The following is an 18,182-nucleotide window of genomic DNA, read 5'->3' on the forward strand; positions in this document are numbered from 1 at the left end:
AATGATGCATTTGTGTAAGAAAAATATCAATATTGAAAACGTCATAAACATAATCTCTAGCTTTCGCTAGCTGTCATACACACTTCACAAGACAGTGGCGTTCCAGCAGATGACGCAGAATGTAGGCCTAGTGTAAACTCAGGTGAGAATATGCTAGTCTCGCGAAAACCATCTTCTGTTTACAGCAAAGGAAAACCAGTCACCTCTTATAACAAAGTCCTCCAATATATTTCCTTACAAATCCTTGTTTTTTTATACAAATGCATCGATTCACTTCAGAAGGCATTTATTATCCCCCTGGAGCCATGTGGAGTACTTTTTATGATGGATGGATGCCCTTTTTTGGGCTTCAAAATCTCAACAGCCATTTACTGCCATTATAAAGCTAGGAAGAGCCAGGACCTTTTTTAATATAACTTAGACTGTATTCGCCTGAAAAAAGAAAGTCATACACACCTAGGATGGCTTGAGGGTGAGTAAATCAAGGGGTTATTTTTAATTTCAGGTGAACTATACCTTTAATCACTAGAACGTTAACACAAATGTACAATTTTATCTTTTTTTCTTCTTCTTTTTAAAAATTATTACATTATCACTTACTAAAACCAGAACATAGCTTGATACTTTATATACTTTTTTAATACTAAATTTAGGGGGGGAAAATACAAAAATGTATGTATCTTTCAAAGGAACTATGGGAAACTATTAACTAAACAGTGCAAATTTGTGTGCAGATGGGAGGGGAAATTTCTGCAGTTGATTTACTAACAATGCGCAAACTAAAGAACACAGATGCAACATCTCATTTACATATCGACCAACGCAAAATACCAAACGCAGCACAAATTAGCGTAGTCGTAAAAAAAGAATAACGAAATAAAGAAGCCACAGTACATTGAAATTAACCGGAGGCAAAAAAAAAAAAAAAGGTTTGCTACAAGTTTTGATAGACCTGGTATTGCGTGACCCCTAGTTAAGGGTTCCAAGTCATGTTTTATTTCCTGAAGCTAATTAAAAATAACATGGTTTGGCAAACGATATGTTCAGGTAATGTGTTCTTCTGGTATTCCAAATAAATTAATATGTGGAAAAAATCCTCTCTCTTCTACCACACACTCTCTGTTCTCTGCGGTGCCTCCTCCAAGCAACAGTTACAGCCATTTCAAGCGCAAAATAGTTTTAAGACATGCTTTTTTGAGTGTTAAATAATGGCACAAATGCCAGTAATTAGTAACATTAGTAAAACGTGTTGCATGATTCATCTGAATACTCTCCTCTCATAAATTTTGCATCTGAAAGGGAAACTCCTACAAATGCATATTCAGCAAGGTCAGACGCAAAAAAAAAAAAAACTGCGTCCATGCCTTTTCAGCACTAATTTTTCACTGCGCATCTTTAGTAAAACCTGACAATTTTACAATTTTAACCCCAAAAGATGGTTTAGTAAAACTGGCCCTATGTGTTACCAATGCAAACTTTAAAACATGTATATTTTTAGAACATTACTTTTAAGTTTCACAACAGTATAAAATCTCACATACAAAAATAAATAAATAGTTATATATATAAACAAACAGATAAATAACATTAGAAATCTTCATCACGTCATCTTCTAGTATTCTTCCATTTATGTTTAATTGCAGTTGAAATCTAGATTTATTAATATGTATTACACTTGTATTACATATCTGATATGACACATTTTGTATCTGAGGCTAGCAAAATGTGTTTTGCCTTATCTCAACGCGTCAGCAACACTGAGATAATGCAAAACATCTTGCGAAAATGGAAAAATCCATGGAAAAAAGGAGGTTTCATTCAAAACAAAATATGTCAGAACATGTTTAACAGATTGTTTAACAGATTAATCAAAAATATCTGCTCTGTACATATAAACTCTTCACAGTCCACTCTCCTACACTTCATTCATGTCTGAAGAATCAGTTTAGGCACAACTATGAGCAAGATGATGGAATCTTTGACTTGAGGATGTAGGTTTAGTACATTACTAAGTTTATTGGGCAGTTGGACAGATGGTCACGTGGCTGTGTGTTGATGCTAAATATAATGATGACGGATGTGATAGACCTCATGCATCAGTAAGCAGTGCGGCTCCTTGCTGAATGTCATTTGGAATTAATGTCAAACAGCACACGGCCACCAAACCATGGAAATGAATGGACATGTCAACGTATCACAGTGCTCATTTCACTCAGAGAGAGACAACAAACATAGCTTATCCTAGCCACAAGAACACTAATGAACATTTCTGAATGCATTTCATCTGTATCAATGCATTTACTTTTACATCATTTTTTTTTTGACATTCTAGCTATATATAATAAAATCATAAATGCATTTTATTTCTTATTTAAGTCAAACTTTTCAGTAAATGAATTTTGAAACAGGGTTATTATGCATATATAAACTTGTTTCAGCTTTTTGCCAAGGAAATAATTCTCATTTTCATTTAGTTTAACTTGATGTAAAATAAAAAAGACAAAAACATGCAACAAAATGACAAACTTTAACAAATTGAAAATGGAATTTTAAAATAACATTGCTTTGAAATGCATACTTTGAAAAAAAGCATCCGCTAAATGATTAAACATAAATCCAATATCTTTATTTCTAAATAATTTAAGAGTGGCATAAACTGGGCTTTGGTTAAAGTCACAATTTTATGTATTTGTGTGAAGTGTCAAGTGTGGATTTACACCCTGGCTGCACCTCTCACTTTTTAAAACTTACAGCAGAGGGAAAAACAACCATTTTGGATGAAAGCAATACACCATGCTAGCTCTCCCATCAGCTGCTCTGCTAGGTCAACAAACAGCCTGATCTTTCCCGAAGCCAACCGTCAATTACCACACAGACACATGGCCTTCTTGCTGTCTTAAATAAAGCGCCTGACACTCCCTGGAGTGACACATATCAATACCAATCTGACAGCCCCTGTTGCCACCTCAGCCACAGAAGAGACAAGCTGCACCTGCCTCACCGTGGGACATGTGTCTGCTCGCCACTTCCCCCTGCAGAGAACACACACACACACAACCTCACTTCTCGTCCTGTGTTTGAGTGCCTTGTGCTATTTTCTGAAGCCCATTATTATATTCATTTCAGCATGGCGTCTGAGGCCTGTTGGTCTGGTACCTGAGGCTGCGGAGCCCGCTGTTGTACAGTGATTTGTCATGACATCCTGACAGAGAGCAGGGAGAGGGGGCATGAAAGGAAAAGAACAAGGGCTGAGTCGAGCCGCTGCTGGCCCGGGTTCAGGGTGCTGCTGGGTGCCCCTCTCGCCCCACAGCTCGCGTCCCGGAGCCTGGTGTCACTATGACAGTGAGGGGCATCAGTCAGACACGAGCTTCATCTGACTGGAGAGGATCAATCTCCCGCCTTAATGCGAGCGGACATGGTAAAATATCCTTTAACACTGTGTGCCGCCCTCCCGCCCCTTTCTGAGTATCCAACTGCCTGATGATCTTCACAGTGGCAGCTCACACGCCAAATTGCTTCCGACATTTTTGGAGAAATACACTTTTGAATGAAATGTTATGCTAATGTCAAAGGATAAGTCCAACTTCCAGAACAAAAATTTACAGATAATTTACTCACCCCCTTGTCATCCAAGATGTTCATGTCTTTCTTTCTTCAGTCGTAAAGAAATTATGTTTTTTGAGGAAAAATTTTCAGGAATTATCTCCATATAGTAGACTTATATGGTGCAAAATGCAGTTTAAATGCAGCTTCAAAGGGCTCTAAATGATCCCAGCCGAGGAAGAAGGGTCTTATCTAGTGAAACAATCGGGTAATTTCTTAAATAAATAAATAAATAAATAATAAAAATTACAATTTATATACTTTTTAACCTCAAATGCTCATCTTGTCTAGCTTTGCGTGAACTATGTGTATTCCAGGTCAATACAATAAAAACTCCCATCTAATGTTGGTACATCTGCAGCAATGTAGGACGATTTTGAAGTTGGAGGAGAAAATGAGATGGGAGTTTTTGACCTACCCTAACTGTCATGAACCAGAATACACAGAGTTCATGAGCAAGACGAGCATTTGAGGTTAAAAAGTATATAAATTGTAAATTTAAAAAAATAAATAAATAACCAATTGTTTTGCTAGATAAGACCCTTTTCCTTGGCTGGGATCATTTAGAGCCCTTAAAGCTGCATTTAAACTGCATTTTGGAAGTTCAAACATGCGGGCACCATTTAAGTCTACAGTTATTCTACAGTTTTCATTACAGTAAAAACATTAAGAATGAAGCTCTTTGAAACAACACCATAGTACAATAATATTATAATTACGGTAAATGCACCATATCAATAACAAAAAATCCATGCCAATAATTATTTTATGTTGAACCATATAACCAACAAATAGCCAATATTAACATTCAGTGTATATTGTTTTGTATGGAAGCTCATTTCCGCCATTGAATAAACTTATAATAGGTAATTACAACTGTTCTCATAATTCTCACTTTTTTTCTCACAATTGAGTTTATATCTCAGAATTCTGACTGTAACATGCAGTTGTGAGTTATAAAGTCAGATTTGTGGGATATAAACTTGCAATTCTAAAAACATATCAGTCTTTTTTCCCTTTAGAATTAGACTTTATAACTCACAATTGCATGTTTTCATTTCACAATTCAAAAAAAAAGTCAGAACTGCATGAAAAAAGTTAGAATTGTAAGATACAAAAAAAAAAAAAGTATTTGTCTCACAATTCTGACTATTTCTCACAATTGTGAGTTTATATCTAACAATTCTGACTTTGTAACTCACAGTTGCGAGTTTATATCTCGCAATTCTCAGAAAAAAAAACTAAGATAAAAATTTGCAATAACCTTTTTTATTTTTTATTCAGCAGCGGAAATGAGCTTCCATAGTTTTGTCTATAAATAAATAAATAAATAAATGCAATTCAAATGCTACGAGTGAAGGATGATCCAGATTTAAGGGAGCAGTTAAATTTACATTGTCAAAATTCAGCTCTTGAAATTCAGTCATTTTAATAGGAATCTGTGCCACCAGGAGTTTTGAGTTAGGGTGAAAAATTAACACACATAGATTTTATATCAGATTCAAGTTGATCACACAAATGTGCCACATTGACTAACTTTCTGCTGAAACATGCTTGATTTAAAAAATGTCTTCTGTGTGGGTGGTGTTTGTTTATGTATGTATGCACCAAAGAAAATAATGCTTATTTACAAACTTATTCAGCATTTGGAGCCATATGCCCATATGGGTAGCGGCATAAATAAATAAACTTTTTTTTTTCTTTTTAAATGGGGATGAATATCATTAAACTCTTCCAGTGCCCTGATGAATTTCAGGCTGATTTCAATGACCTCACAGTACCGTGCAACAGCTAAAGTCTGGTTTGAAACCCAAAATTGAAAAATGAGTAATGAAGCCCATGAATGTAATGATAGGGATTGCGATGACTCTAATAGCATTAAACTGACAGCGGAAGCTAAATCCAACGCAAGGCTTTGAGTCACAATTACAAAAGCGCTCGCGCTTGACAGAGGCCTACAGACAGAGACCTTACACTTGAGAAGAAAGCGAAAATAATATCCTGGGGAATTATAATGGATGATCTCATGAGGTTTGGATATATGAAGGCAGGCCGGTGATGATGAGACGCTATTGTCGAAGCCCTCTCGGCCCCCTTGTAATGGATGGCTTTACTGTAAGTCTCCTCTCCCTAATTAATAAGACACATACAGTTTGCAGATGCAGGAAGAGCAGAGCGGAGAAGATGAGGGGTGATTAACGACATAACACTCAAGCCGAAGAGGACGTCTCCCCCCGTTTTCATTCTCTCCCTCTCCTGACATCCTCGGACCGTCGTCAGCGGCCTGCACATCCCCTGACAGGTGGAATAATAACGGTCATACATCACTGCTCCCGAAAAGTCCAATAACCTAAATCTTCACTTGCCACACAGCCCGAGACTCAATTACTTTATTGACATGTAATCTTCATAAGGGGAGAAATATTGAGCATGTAAGGTCAGTCGGTTATGAAGACGTATTATCATATTATCTGCATGGGGGTTGTAGGGGCGAGGACCTGACAAAGCTAATTATAATCGTACATGTTACCGGGCTCCAAGCGCATTATGTGCTTGGCTGCACGAGTGAGTCTGGGCAGAGGAAGGGAAGGACAGGGGGCGGCTGTCCAAATATAAGAAAGCCAGGATGTCCTTTTAAGGGCATCGCAACTAATGAAGTCAGATATCATCCAATATACGTCCAGCGTGCAAATCTCTCTCATTCATTCATCTACATCGCAAAGGCATAACAATTCTGCTAGATAAAGAAGGGGTTGCCCGTTGCATTGGATATTGGAGGACACCATTAGCTGCTGGACAAAAAAAAAAAAAAAGCTACCTTGAACAAAGCTTAAAGTTCAGCAAATATCAGTTGTGATTTGCGCAGTGACTTGAACAGTTGCACTGCCCAAATGTCACTGTTAGTTAGTGATTCTGGAAGCCGAGCTTGTGGCTCTCGACCCCTCCTTTCTCATCCCCAAGGTTATCTTAATATCAGCCGAGCCTCCGCGCTGGTCATCATCACCATATATTACGCCGTATTCAGATAAACAGGCCTGTGTGTGAAAAGAGAGGTGATATTTCGGATTGTCCTCCAGCTGAAAGCGTTCTTCAGACTGCTACTTTTTACAGGACTAGATTTAATATCCTGAGAGTAGCACTCCCGGTTTTCTAGGGGGAAAGCTATGGCTACTTTAAGGCATCAACACAAAGTATCGCCCTGAGTCACAACATGAACGGGGCAGCCGGGTCACTGGATATGAACACGCCTTTGCTCGCTTCCTTGCTGAGGGAGGAATTGCACTTCAGGACATGTGTGTTCATTCCGATGTGTTTTATTTCATGCCATTTTTGTCTTTTATTTGCTTCTTGCTTCCTGAGAACAAACCGTGTTACGCTTGTATCTCAGGCGATGCTGAATGGTAAAATAGTTTGCTGGAGGTGGTACAATTTCAAGCTGCTCTCAGGGGAGGCTGGTTAACAGAGGCTTAATGGTGTCAAGTGCAGAGGCGTATTTTAAGAGTATTTGAGAAGATCTGAGCTCTCCGAGACACACATATACACTTCTGTTCAGAAGTTTACACAGCCTTTGCAGAATCTACAAGATGTTTATCACACACAACTATCACAAATGGCTGCAAGCAGTCAGCGGAGATGCCCGTGGAGGAAACGCACAATATGAAGAAACAACGGCATGCGAGCTGCTCGCTTGTGCAAATTAATTTATTATTTGCTGTGGAATAGATACAGTGTAAATACTGTGCAGCTTCCTCAGGGCTGTTCAAAATAAAATATTTTTTTCAACGTATAATAATGTGTCCCCGCTTCAACACACCTGTCTGTAATCAAGTAGCCTTGATTAGCTGGTTCAGGTGTGTTTGATTAGGGTGTAAGCTGAACTCTGAAGCTAAAGACTTTTGTTAATACAGAATTTTACAAAACTCAAAATGGTCCACACTCAAAATGTCTGACAGGAAAATTTGCTATTGTTTGATTCGGTACACTGCTCTGAATTGAAAAATTGAACTGAACCTAGTAAAAAATAAGTATACTCCAATGTATACATTTATTTCATGCTAAGTATACTACAAATACATTTACATATTATGTACTTACTAAAAATACCCCCTAGATGGCACACACACGTCTGCAAGATGTCTGTTAAAGATCTCTTGATCTGGAAAGCATCTGCTGTGTACAAACGTCTGGCAGATGTCTGTAAGATGTCAGTTTTACATACATTCTAAATCATAAACATCTTAAAGACATCTAATAGACGTCTGTTTGACATCTGATAGGAGAAGTCCAATAGACGTATTGCAGATGAGCAAACTATGTAAAAAAAAAATACGTCTTGCAGATGTAAATGCAGACGTCAAATAGACATCTCAGAAATCAGGGCTAAAGCTGATCTGTGCCAATTTTGGTGAAATTCGGACAGACCGAGTAAGGTGAGTACAAAAAAGTAGAATTTCAATTTTGGTATGCATTCGACTCTAAATAATTTTGCTTCTAGACCTTATTGTTTAAAAATTATTAGAAGAAATATGAGTGCAAATTTGGTCAATTGGTGGCACTAAAGTGTTTGAGATAGAGACTCTGAATTTGCTATGGTGACACTAGTGAAAAATAAGTATACTCCAATGTATTTAAAATACATTTATTTTATGCTAAGTATACTACAAATACATTTATATATTATGTACTTAATAAAAATACCCCCCCAGATAGCACACGTACGTCTGCAAGATGTCTGTTAAAGATCTCTTGATTTGGAAAGCATCTGCTGTGTACAAACGTCTGGCAGACATCTGTAAGATGTCAGTTTTACATACATTCTAAATCATAAACATCTTAAAGACATCTAATAGACGTCTATTTGACATCTAATAGGAAATGTCCAATAGACGTTTTGCAGATAAGCAAACTACGTCTTGCAGATGTAAATGCAGACGTCAAACAGATGTCTCTGAGATGTACGTGTGCTATCAGGGCCTGCAATTGTACTTTTAGGGCCAGTTTTACTAAACAGGGCAAATTTGCAAGAAGTTTTGATAGACCTGGTATTGTGTGACTCCTAGTTGAGGGCTCCAAGTCGTCTTTTTTTTCCTGAAGCAAAAGCTTGGCAAACAATATGTTCTTCAATATGTTCAATAACGTGTTCTTCTGGCATTCCAAATAAATTAATACCATGCACTCTCTGTTCTCTGTGGTGCCTCCTCCTAGCAACAATAACTGCAGCCATTTCAAGTGCAAAATAGTCAGTAACACACATGCAAACATTAGTAAAACGTGTTGCGTGATTCATTTAAATCCTTTCCTCCCATAAATTTAGCCTCTGAAAGGGAAAGTCGTACAAATGTATATTCAATAAGGTCAGGTGCAAAAATAACTGTGTCCATGCCTTTTCAGCGCTAATTCATCACTGTCTTTAGTAAAACCTGACAGTACAATTTTAACGGCAAAAGACGGTTTGCATTGGCGCAAGCTTGTTAATAAACCTGGCCCTTAGTATACTAAACTGGTATATTTAAAATCTGCTAAATTGGAACAACTAATTTTGTACTTAATGCACTTTAATTGTGAAGCAGTGCTGAAGTCCAACTAATGATATACTTGGGTATATCTGATTGTGCTAAAGTGAAACTACTGCAAGTATACTTCATGTAAACTTTAAAGACAGTAGTCAACATTTGAAGTGGATCAAAAAAGTTAATCAAAGTTGTCCTAAGACAAGAACGGGTATTGTTTTGGTTTTAGGACAACTTTGATGAAAGGTTTTTATCCACTTTATTATTTAAAGATCATACAATCCTCACTGAAGTGACATTAAAACATATTTTAGGCTTAATATTAAGAAATGTGCTTTGTGCACAAGTAGTACTCCAAATAAAGTGTAATTACTATTTTTATATTAGTACGTCTCAAGCGCTATGTCAGTAAATATGTTAATAGACTTGAACTATACTTATCATAAAATAAAAGCATTTTAAATCGTTTTTACTACGGTAATGTTGAGGCTGTCCACTATCTGTGTGCCAAATTTCATAACTTTCCTGCAAGCAGTTCTATGAGCTGCCATAGAGTCTAAGAGTGGAAGAAGAAGAAAAAGAAGTGACAATAAAGACTTTTACATTCTTACAAAAGATTCCCCTGTCAAATAAATGAAGCTGTTTCCAACACTGATAATCATAAAAATGTTTCTTGAGCAGCAAATCAGCATATAAGAATGATTTCTGAAGGATCAGGTGACACTGATGACTAGAGTAATAATGCTGATGCTTTGCATTACAGGACTAAACGTACAGGACTAAAAAGTATTTTTTAATTGTAATATATTTCACAATATTACTGTTTTACTACTGATCGAATCATTTTGTCATACTCCTTGCAGAATATGTAAATTATTTTGCATATTACCTGTAAAACAGAAACAAAAAATCTTTCAATATGTAAATACATATTTTACCTAAAACAACATACAGTATGGATTTTGCAAGGGTTAGGCAAACTTATGAGAAAAGTAGGGTATAGCAAAACTATGTAAATACATGTACACTACAAATAGTTTCAGTGGCCCACTTCGAGGCCAAACTCTAAATGAAAAACATCTATCCGCAGTTATTTTCTAAATTCACAAATGTGTGCTGGTTAGGAACAAAATAACTATATTTGAAAATGATATTATCTAATACAGCACATTAGCAGATGCTACAGTGTGGTTTACAACAGAACACGAAGCTGCCAAATCCTTCACGCAAATCCATTTTGTTCACTAAATAACAGTCCAATAAATGACTTTTGGAGATCAGAGAATCCATCAAACTGTGCACGACAGCAGCAGAACTTGATCCTGACATCTTACATTGGCTAGGTGACCTGAAGTTGAGTGGTTAAACCAGCAGCAAGATTGAAGAGGCATGATTTCCTAGGGAAATGAGGAAAGTACTCATTCAAATGACAGCAATCTGGAATTCATTTCAGTGTCTGACCTCTATGACTCAGTCAACTCAACAGTCTTACAGCGACACAACATGTCAGAAATGATCATCCAATCAAATTATGACAGTAAAACAATGTGTCCGCTTACATTAATATGATGGGGAAACCTGCTCTCTTTCGTTCGACTTCGTGGGCAAATCATTTTGACAGATTAAAAAGTTGCCTGAGATGCAAAGCCTTGTTTGACCTAGTTATCTGTTTATTTTCAGAACCGTTTCGAGCGACCCTACAATTACTCGAGCTGAAACGTTAAATATGCTCAAGGAGTGAACGGCACAGCTCAAATACCTGACCTCAGCTGGCTTTGATAAATTATGACATTAAGTTCAAGTGCCTGCTCAAATGCGGCCAAAAGTCCTGCTCCACTTTGGAGCCAGCCATCAACCATGGTAAATGTCAAATTCTCATCAATTTGCACTCAGAGTCTCTGACAGAGATGATCCGCCCTCTTTGAGGCCGCTGCGTGGTAGTGAGCGCTAACTGTCCGTTTCCCAGCATTCACGTGGAATAAACGATGTGCTAGGTCATTAACTTGAGCTACGGTGATCCTCTCGTAATAGGCCGTGTTCAGACATCAGAGTGGGCGGGGGTGTCTCGTGATGCTATGCTGAGGTACAGTTGACAACAAATCAGTAAATTCACCAGGGAGCAAGAACACAATTTTGACAACGGTCCAATGGAGCTTGCTGTAACTGACAGATGAGTTCAGTCCCTTCCACCACAATGATTTCATCCCAAGAATATCTGTGAATCGAACAGGGGAACGGGGGTCACAGGTTACTGTGTGTCAGTCATTGTCTTGAATTGCTTATTAAATCATCACTATGCTTTGTTCTTTATGCTATTGGGTGTTCCACAATAAAGGAACTTTCGTACCCCATGTATTAAAGGAGAACTCCACTTCCAGAACAATTTACAAATAATTTACTCATTCAAGTCATCCAAGATGTTCATGTCTTTCTTTCTTTAGTCGTAAAGAAATTATGTTTTTTTGAGGAAAACATTTCAGCATTTTTTCTCCATATAATGGACTGATATGGTGCCCCGATTTTGAACTTCCAAAATGCAGTTTAAATGTGGCTTCAAACGATCCCAAATGCAGTTGTAAATGATCCCAGCCGAGGAAGAAGGGTCTTATCTAGCGAAACAATCTGTTATTTTTATTTTAAAAAATATAATTTATTTCATGTTCACGTTGCAAAGACTGGGTCGGTACTTCTGCAGCAATGTAGGATGATTCTGAAATGATTTTTGAAGTTGAGGGAGAAAATACGATTGGAGTTTTTCAACATACCCTAACTGTCTTGAGTCAGAATACACAGAGTTCATGGAGAGAAAGGCAAGACGAGCATTTGAGATTGAAAAATATTTAAATTGTATTTTTTTAAAATGAAAATAACCGATCATTTCGCTAGATAAGACCCTTCTTCCTCGGCTGGGATCGTTTACAAGTCCATTTGGGATCGTTTGAAGCTGCATTTAAACTGCATTTTGGAAGTTCAAAATCGGGGCACCATATCAGTCCATTATATGAAGAAAAATGCTGAAATGTTTTCCTCAAAAAACACAATTTCTTTACAACTGAAGAAAGAAAGACATCAACATTTTGGATGACAAGGGGGTGAGTACATTATATGTGAATCTTTGTTTTGGAAGTGGACTTCTCCTTTAAGACTTAAATGGCTTAATATAACGTAAATGATGTCTGTTACTGAAATGCGTAGTAGAAAACCCATGAAAGATTTATTTTTTTTTTTTTTTTTTAATCAACATCGTTTTATACATATTTTGGACTATGGGGGGCACAATTATTTCGTTGACATGAAATGTTGCTATTTTTAACTGTTGCTATTTTTACTGCAACACAACTCTGTAAATAAACTAGTGATACGATGACCACAGCTACTGAAAGAGCTTACAGGTGTTGATGGATACAAGCGTAGACTTAAACCAAATACCGTACTATCGATTTTCCCCGTAAGTCTAAACGCCCCTGGATAACGAGTGAAATCCATGCTGAGAAGCTCCTTCAATGGCTGTGGTGTCATGACAAGCGTCGGCACGTACACATCCTACCAGGATGGCATCTAGCGTTTCTTGTCTCTGCCATTTGTAAGTTCTTTCAGTAACTATGCTCTACTGAAAACCTCAAAGGCATCAGGGCTGAAGTGGAGAGAACAAAGATGTGGGTCTTTAGGAAGTTTTATTTATTTTGGCATCTTCCCATTATTTTCTCCTCTTATTCTCGCTAGAAAAGCAGTGAAGCCTTACATTGCTACTCTTGTAGCCCTTCAACTTAAAATTACAACCAAAAGCTGCACAATGTGGCATCGTATCAGTATTTTATTTTCCGAGCTGGAAGTGCCGACTATCTCACAGAGTGCAACCATTTGACGTCATTAAAATAATGGCGCCCACTATAGTCCAAATATGTGGATTTTTAAAAAAAATGTAAATCTTTATATTATATTAATGATTATGATTATAACAATAATAATGATTAATTCTGCTACATATTTTAGTAAAACACATCATTTATGTTACATTAAGCCACGCAAGTCTTAATACTTGGGGTTCCCTTTAGTAATAACACACACAACATTTCAAAAGTTTAGGGTCTGTAAAAGTTGTTTTTTTTTTTTTTTTATTAAGTCTCTTGTGTGTACAAATACAGTAAAAATGGTAATATTGTAAAATATTATTATAATTTAAAACAACTGTTTTATATTTTAATATATTTGTGAATATATACTTCATTCCTGTGATGGCAAAGCTTAATTTTCAGCATCATTATTCCAGTTTTCAATGTCACATGGTCCTTCAGAAATCATTCTAATATATGATGTGCTGTTCAAAAACATTTCTTATTATTAATGTGAAAAAAATGTTGTGCTGTTTAATATTTTTTGTAAATATTTTAAATAGAAAGAATGTATTAAGTTTTGGGGGAGTTTCCCAAAACATATATTTTACAACTTGAATTAACCTTAACTTGTCATATAAAAGTCAAATTATCTGCTATTTTAGGAGACTTACTGACCTTAACACAGTCAATTAATTATGCCCAAGTACTTAAGGATTACATTTCAAGGAAAACATTCACATGATGATATCAGGACAATTGTATTACAACAACAAGTTTGACTTTGTCACCCCAAAAAGAATATAATTTAACATATGTGTAGTCTATTGGGTTACACTATTTTGATAGTCCACTTAGACAGTAGACATTCTACTAACTATAAGTAACTTTGCAACTACATGTCAACTAATTCTCATTCATTTGCAACTACATGTCTACTAACTCTGAGAGTAGACTGTTAGGTTAGGTTTAGGGTTAGTAGAATAAGCTGATATATCGTTGTAAAGTCAGTATGTTGTGGACCCATCAAAATAAAGTGTTAGAAGATATTAAGCAGACAGTCTACTAATACTCTAATGATCGCTAGTTGACAAGTAGTTGCAAAGTTACTTACTGTTTAGTAGATTGTCTAAAGTGGACTATCAAAATAAAGTGTTATCGCATATTGAAGTCATTGTATAACTGAATTGCGTTTTAGAAACTGTATTTCCGCCATTTGTGTAGAGAAGTGAACAGACATCTTTCATAACATGTTTTCATCTATCACGGATGATTAATAAGCCTGAAAAACACATGATACATAATTAAAATAGAATAAATGGAAGCTGTCAGCGAATTAATTGCTATCATTTGTAAATTGATTGTATATTGAATCACACTAACAAACGCAAATGCTGCCAAAAAAGGCCTAGCTATGAATAATAATGAATAATAAATAGTTTCAGCATGTATCTTCCACGGTTCTGAATTATAAGTCTTCGGTGTGTTTTTCTCTTCCTGCAAGCAGCATTTGTCTTCATAAAGTTTTCCATTGGCCCGTCACATGATCATTATAATGCAATCAGGGCTCATTGTGCACAGATCAGTTTCGCCATCAAAAAGACAAGTTGCTCAACATCTGCCAGGACTCGGTGTCTCAGCATCTGAGAGGGTTGAGGAACCCCCTGACATGAACACAGCCATCCATATCAACCTAAGCAAGAGAAGGGAAATTCGAGGACCCCGCATCGATCCCACCGTAAAAATATCCAAACCATATGGCTTGCCTCTTCCCTCATAAATTACAATGATAAAGTCCTGGGGTTCGAGACTGTGAAAGCCACGCTAACCTGCTCTAAACTCTTGGCAGGACTAAAAGCACACAGGAAATACTATCCTGCATCTCAGATGTCCCAAACTCAAGTCACAAATCACGCACAAATATGAATAATGCTTCGACTGCATTAGCAATCACTTTTAAAGCTGATTAGAACGCAGGCATGGGGTATCCATTTGTATGATATATTTGCTGTCAGTCTCCTGAGATGGTCCAGCACGGCTGGGAAGCAGACCAAAGCCCCAAGTACCGCAAGTATGTTATTGCGAATGGGCTGGGCAGGCTGGCTTGAATTCATGTCCTTGTCCATCATGCTGACACACTCTCCGTCCTGAGGTATCACTTAACGCTCGCCAGTGTTTCTTTTGTGTACGTATTAATAGATCATCCAGGAGGGACTGCTTCATCACGGGTGCTGTAATTTTATGAGGCGAAGCTGGACTGATTAAAGATTACAAAGCGATGACATAGCAGCTTTAGAAGTGAATTAACTGCTGCTGGTGGGCTAATGCTAAAGGATTTAGGTTGCAAATACCATACCTGTAGACACGGAAATCAGAGAGTTACTGAGACTGTGCTGCATTGCACTTTTACACAATGTTATGGTTAATGTAATAGGGCAATGAAAGTCATGCGATTAGTGCACAGTATTGTTTAAAGAAGGTGGTAATATTATAGTTTTGTAATCATATGGTTACATCATATGGAATTGTGAGGGGGAGAGGGAAGATTAGTTTCAAAACTTGTCCTTTGCTGGTCTTAAAATTTTAAAAATAAAACCTTAGATGAACAACAACACATGACAAATTGCACCGTGTCATTATTTACTGAACAAAAATAAAGCTGAAATGGAAAAGCCATGTGTGACAAAGTTAGGAAACCCTTACTGTTAACATTGGAATTAAGAGGGTAAATAACAGTCAAGCACTGCTAATCAAATACCTTTGATTAACTGATCATCAGGAAGTCTGAGCCTTCAGGTGTGTGTTAACACAATGCAAAGGAGGTAAGACAACAGCAATCACCTTAGAGAAGCAATTGTTGCTGCCATCAATCTGAGAAGAGTAATACGGCCATTGTCAAACAATTTGAAGTTCATTCACAAGTGGAAGACATTTAAAACAGACACCTCTACTTCCAGGAGTGGAAGTCCCAGAAAATTGACCCCAAAATCAGACCGTGTAAAGCTCAGAGAAATGGCAGACAACCCGAGAACTACACCTCAGACTCTATAGGCCTCAGTTAACATGTTAAATGATAAAGTTCATGACAATACCATTAGAAAAATATGGGACAAAAATGGCATGTTTGGAAGGCTTGGCAGAAGAAAGCCTCTTCTATCTTAAAAAAAATAAAATAAAAAAACTAAAAAAAAACATTGCAGCACAGTTTAGGTTTGCAAAGTTGCTGAACAAAACACAAGTCTTCTAGAATAATGTCCTTTGAACAGACGAGACCGAAGTGGAGATGTTTGGCCATAATGCACAGCGCCAAGTTTGGTGAAAACCTAAAGAGCATATCAGCACAAACACCTCATACCAAAAGACAAGCATGCTGGAGAAGGGCTGATCATTTTGGGCTTGTTTTGTAGCAACAGGATCTGGGCACCTCACAGTCATTGAGTTGGCCATGAACTCCTCTGTATATCAAAGTATAGCATCTGTCCGACATCTAAAGTTGGGCCAAAATTGGGTCATGCAACAGGACAATGATCCCAAGCACACCAGCAAATCTACAACAGAATCGCTGAAAAGAAAAAAATCAAGGTGTTGCAATAGCCCAGTCAAAGTCCAGTCCAAGCTCATCCTGACTCAAATGCTGTGGTGAGAGCTGTGCATAAGCAAATGCCCACAAACCTCAATAAACTGGAGCAACGTTGAAAAGAAGAACGATGTGAGAGACTGATAAAGTCACACAGAAAATGAATGCTTCAAGTTATTGCTGCTAAAAGTGGATCTACAGGCAGTTGAATGGGTGTTCTAACTGTGTCACACATGGCTTTTCCATTTTGGCTTTATTTTTGTTAAATAAATAATGACACAGTGTGATGTGCCATGTGATGATGTTTATCTGAGGATTTATTTTATTTTTATATATATATATATATATATATATATATATATATATATATATATATATACATATATAATAGAAATTTTTATTCTTACTTTGGATTAAACTAATGCATCCTTGCTGAAAAAAAATCACATATAAAAAAAGACCATTTGACTGGTAAATGTAAAGCAGCCAACCTAATTTAATAACAACATTTATATTTAAACAGTTCTACTCATGGACATCTAGTTACACTACTCTTGGATCCTCATACAAACACACAGACAATCCATTGACTAGTTTTTCCTAGATTTACAACATCAACTTTGTTTCCAGACAGACCGATAAAAGAATACGAGTGCCTTCACTCACAAATGTTGTGTAAAACCAGCCAGTCAGATAAGAGACCAGGCTTGGAGGGACTTCTTAAAAGGCTATTTTAATTCCTAAACACTACAGCAGGCTTTTGAGAGCATTTTTCTTTGAGCATCGCAAGGAGCACAGCTACCATTAGATATTAACATGCCTTATTAACTTGAATCATTAAAAAGAAATGATCTCTCGCTTTCATATTCCAATGACTGCACCAAAGTACAAACAAATATGTTAAATGATATTAAAATAAACAACGCCATCTCGACAGCGTCACGTCGAAAGCCTTCACCACATTTCAGCTGCGCCTTCAGAGACTCATTCCACTACATCAAACAGCAAAGTATAAGAGGAAAAAAGAGAAAGGAAGACAAAGAAAAAACAATGGTGTTGATGACACGTCCTCAAATCCAACACAAACAGAATTATTCAACGAATGCAGTGCCATCTCATATGGAGATAATGACACTGAAGACAGAGAAGCCATCTCAGAACAGTTCGGGATGCCAAGCCTGAGTTCAGCAGTTGAAACTGTCAGGGAAGTTAAGTCTGTCCTGGTGTTTTAATCTACCCTGCTCCGACGAAAGAAAGAAAGAAAGAAAGAGAGAGAGACAGAGAGAGAGAGAGAGGGAGAGGTGCGTTCCAGGCTCGGTGATAAACAGGACTCTGACTGCCTCATGGAAGAATCCGATCCCATCTCTGTGTTCTTTTCTCTCGTGCTCTGATAGACGGTGAAGAATGGCTGGAACGGTCTGGCTCTTCCTCTGTCTTCCTCCATTAATCTCCATCTCCAGACTAATGGATATTCATGCTCCCGTGCCAAAGCAGTCCTGGGAGGCCCACCGCAACCTCTTGAGAGAAATCATATCATATCATCTCTCTCCGACAAAGGAAACAAAAGCAGTCCTCACAAAGAGAGGCCCAAAAAACAGCTCCTGGCAGCTCCTATACAAACCTACAGGCCTGTAGGAGTCAACTTAAGGCAGTGGTCTC

The 18,182-nt window shown here is 37.3% G+C and overlaps 1 protein-coding gene across 3 annotated transcripts in view; it reads right to left on the reverse strand.

Moving 5' to 3' along the window:
• The window catches only part of lrmda (leucine rich melanocyte differentiation associated), a 376,471-nt gene that overhangs the window by 22,976 nt on the left and 335,313 nt on the right, over nucleotides 1-18,182 (reverse strand). The window contains exon 7 of one of the 3 annotated variants that reach the window (XM_051125730.1): nucleotides 10,213-10,510. The exons of the other annotated variants lie outside the window; for them this stretch is intronic. Coding sequence (XP_050981687.1) covers nucleotides 10,476-10,510 — 35 coding nt within the window. The 3' untranslated portion in view covers nucleotides 10,213-10,475. Of the gene's footprint in view, nucleotides 1-10,212; nucleotides 10,511-18,182 lie in introns of those variants that run through there. 3 annotated transcript variants of the gene reach the window in all.

The sequence above is a fragment of the Labeo rohita genome, chromosome 13 (genome assembly GCF_022985175.1).
Source record: "Labeo rohita strain BAU-BD-2019 chromosome 13, IGBB_LRoh.1.0, whole genome shotgun sequence".
Lineage (NCBI taxonomy): Eukaryota > Metazoa > Chordata > Actinopteri > Cypriniformes > Cyprinidae > Labeo > Labeo rohita.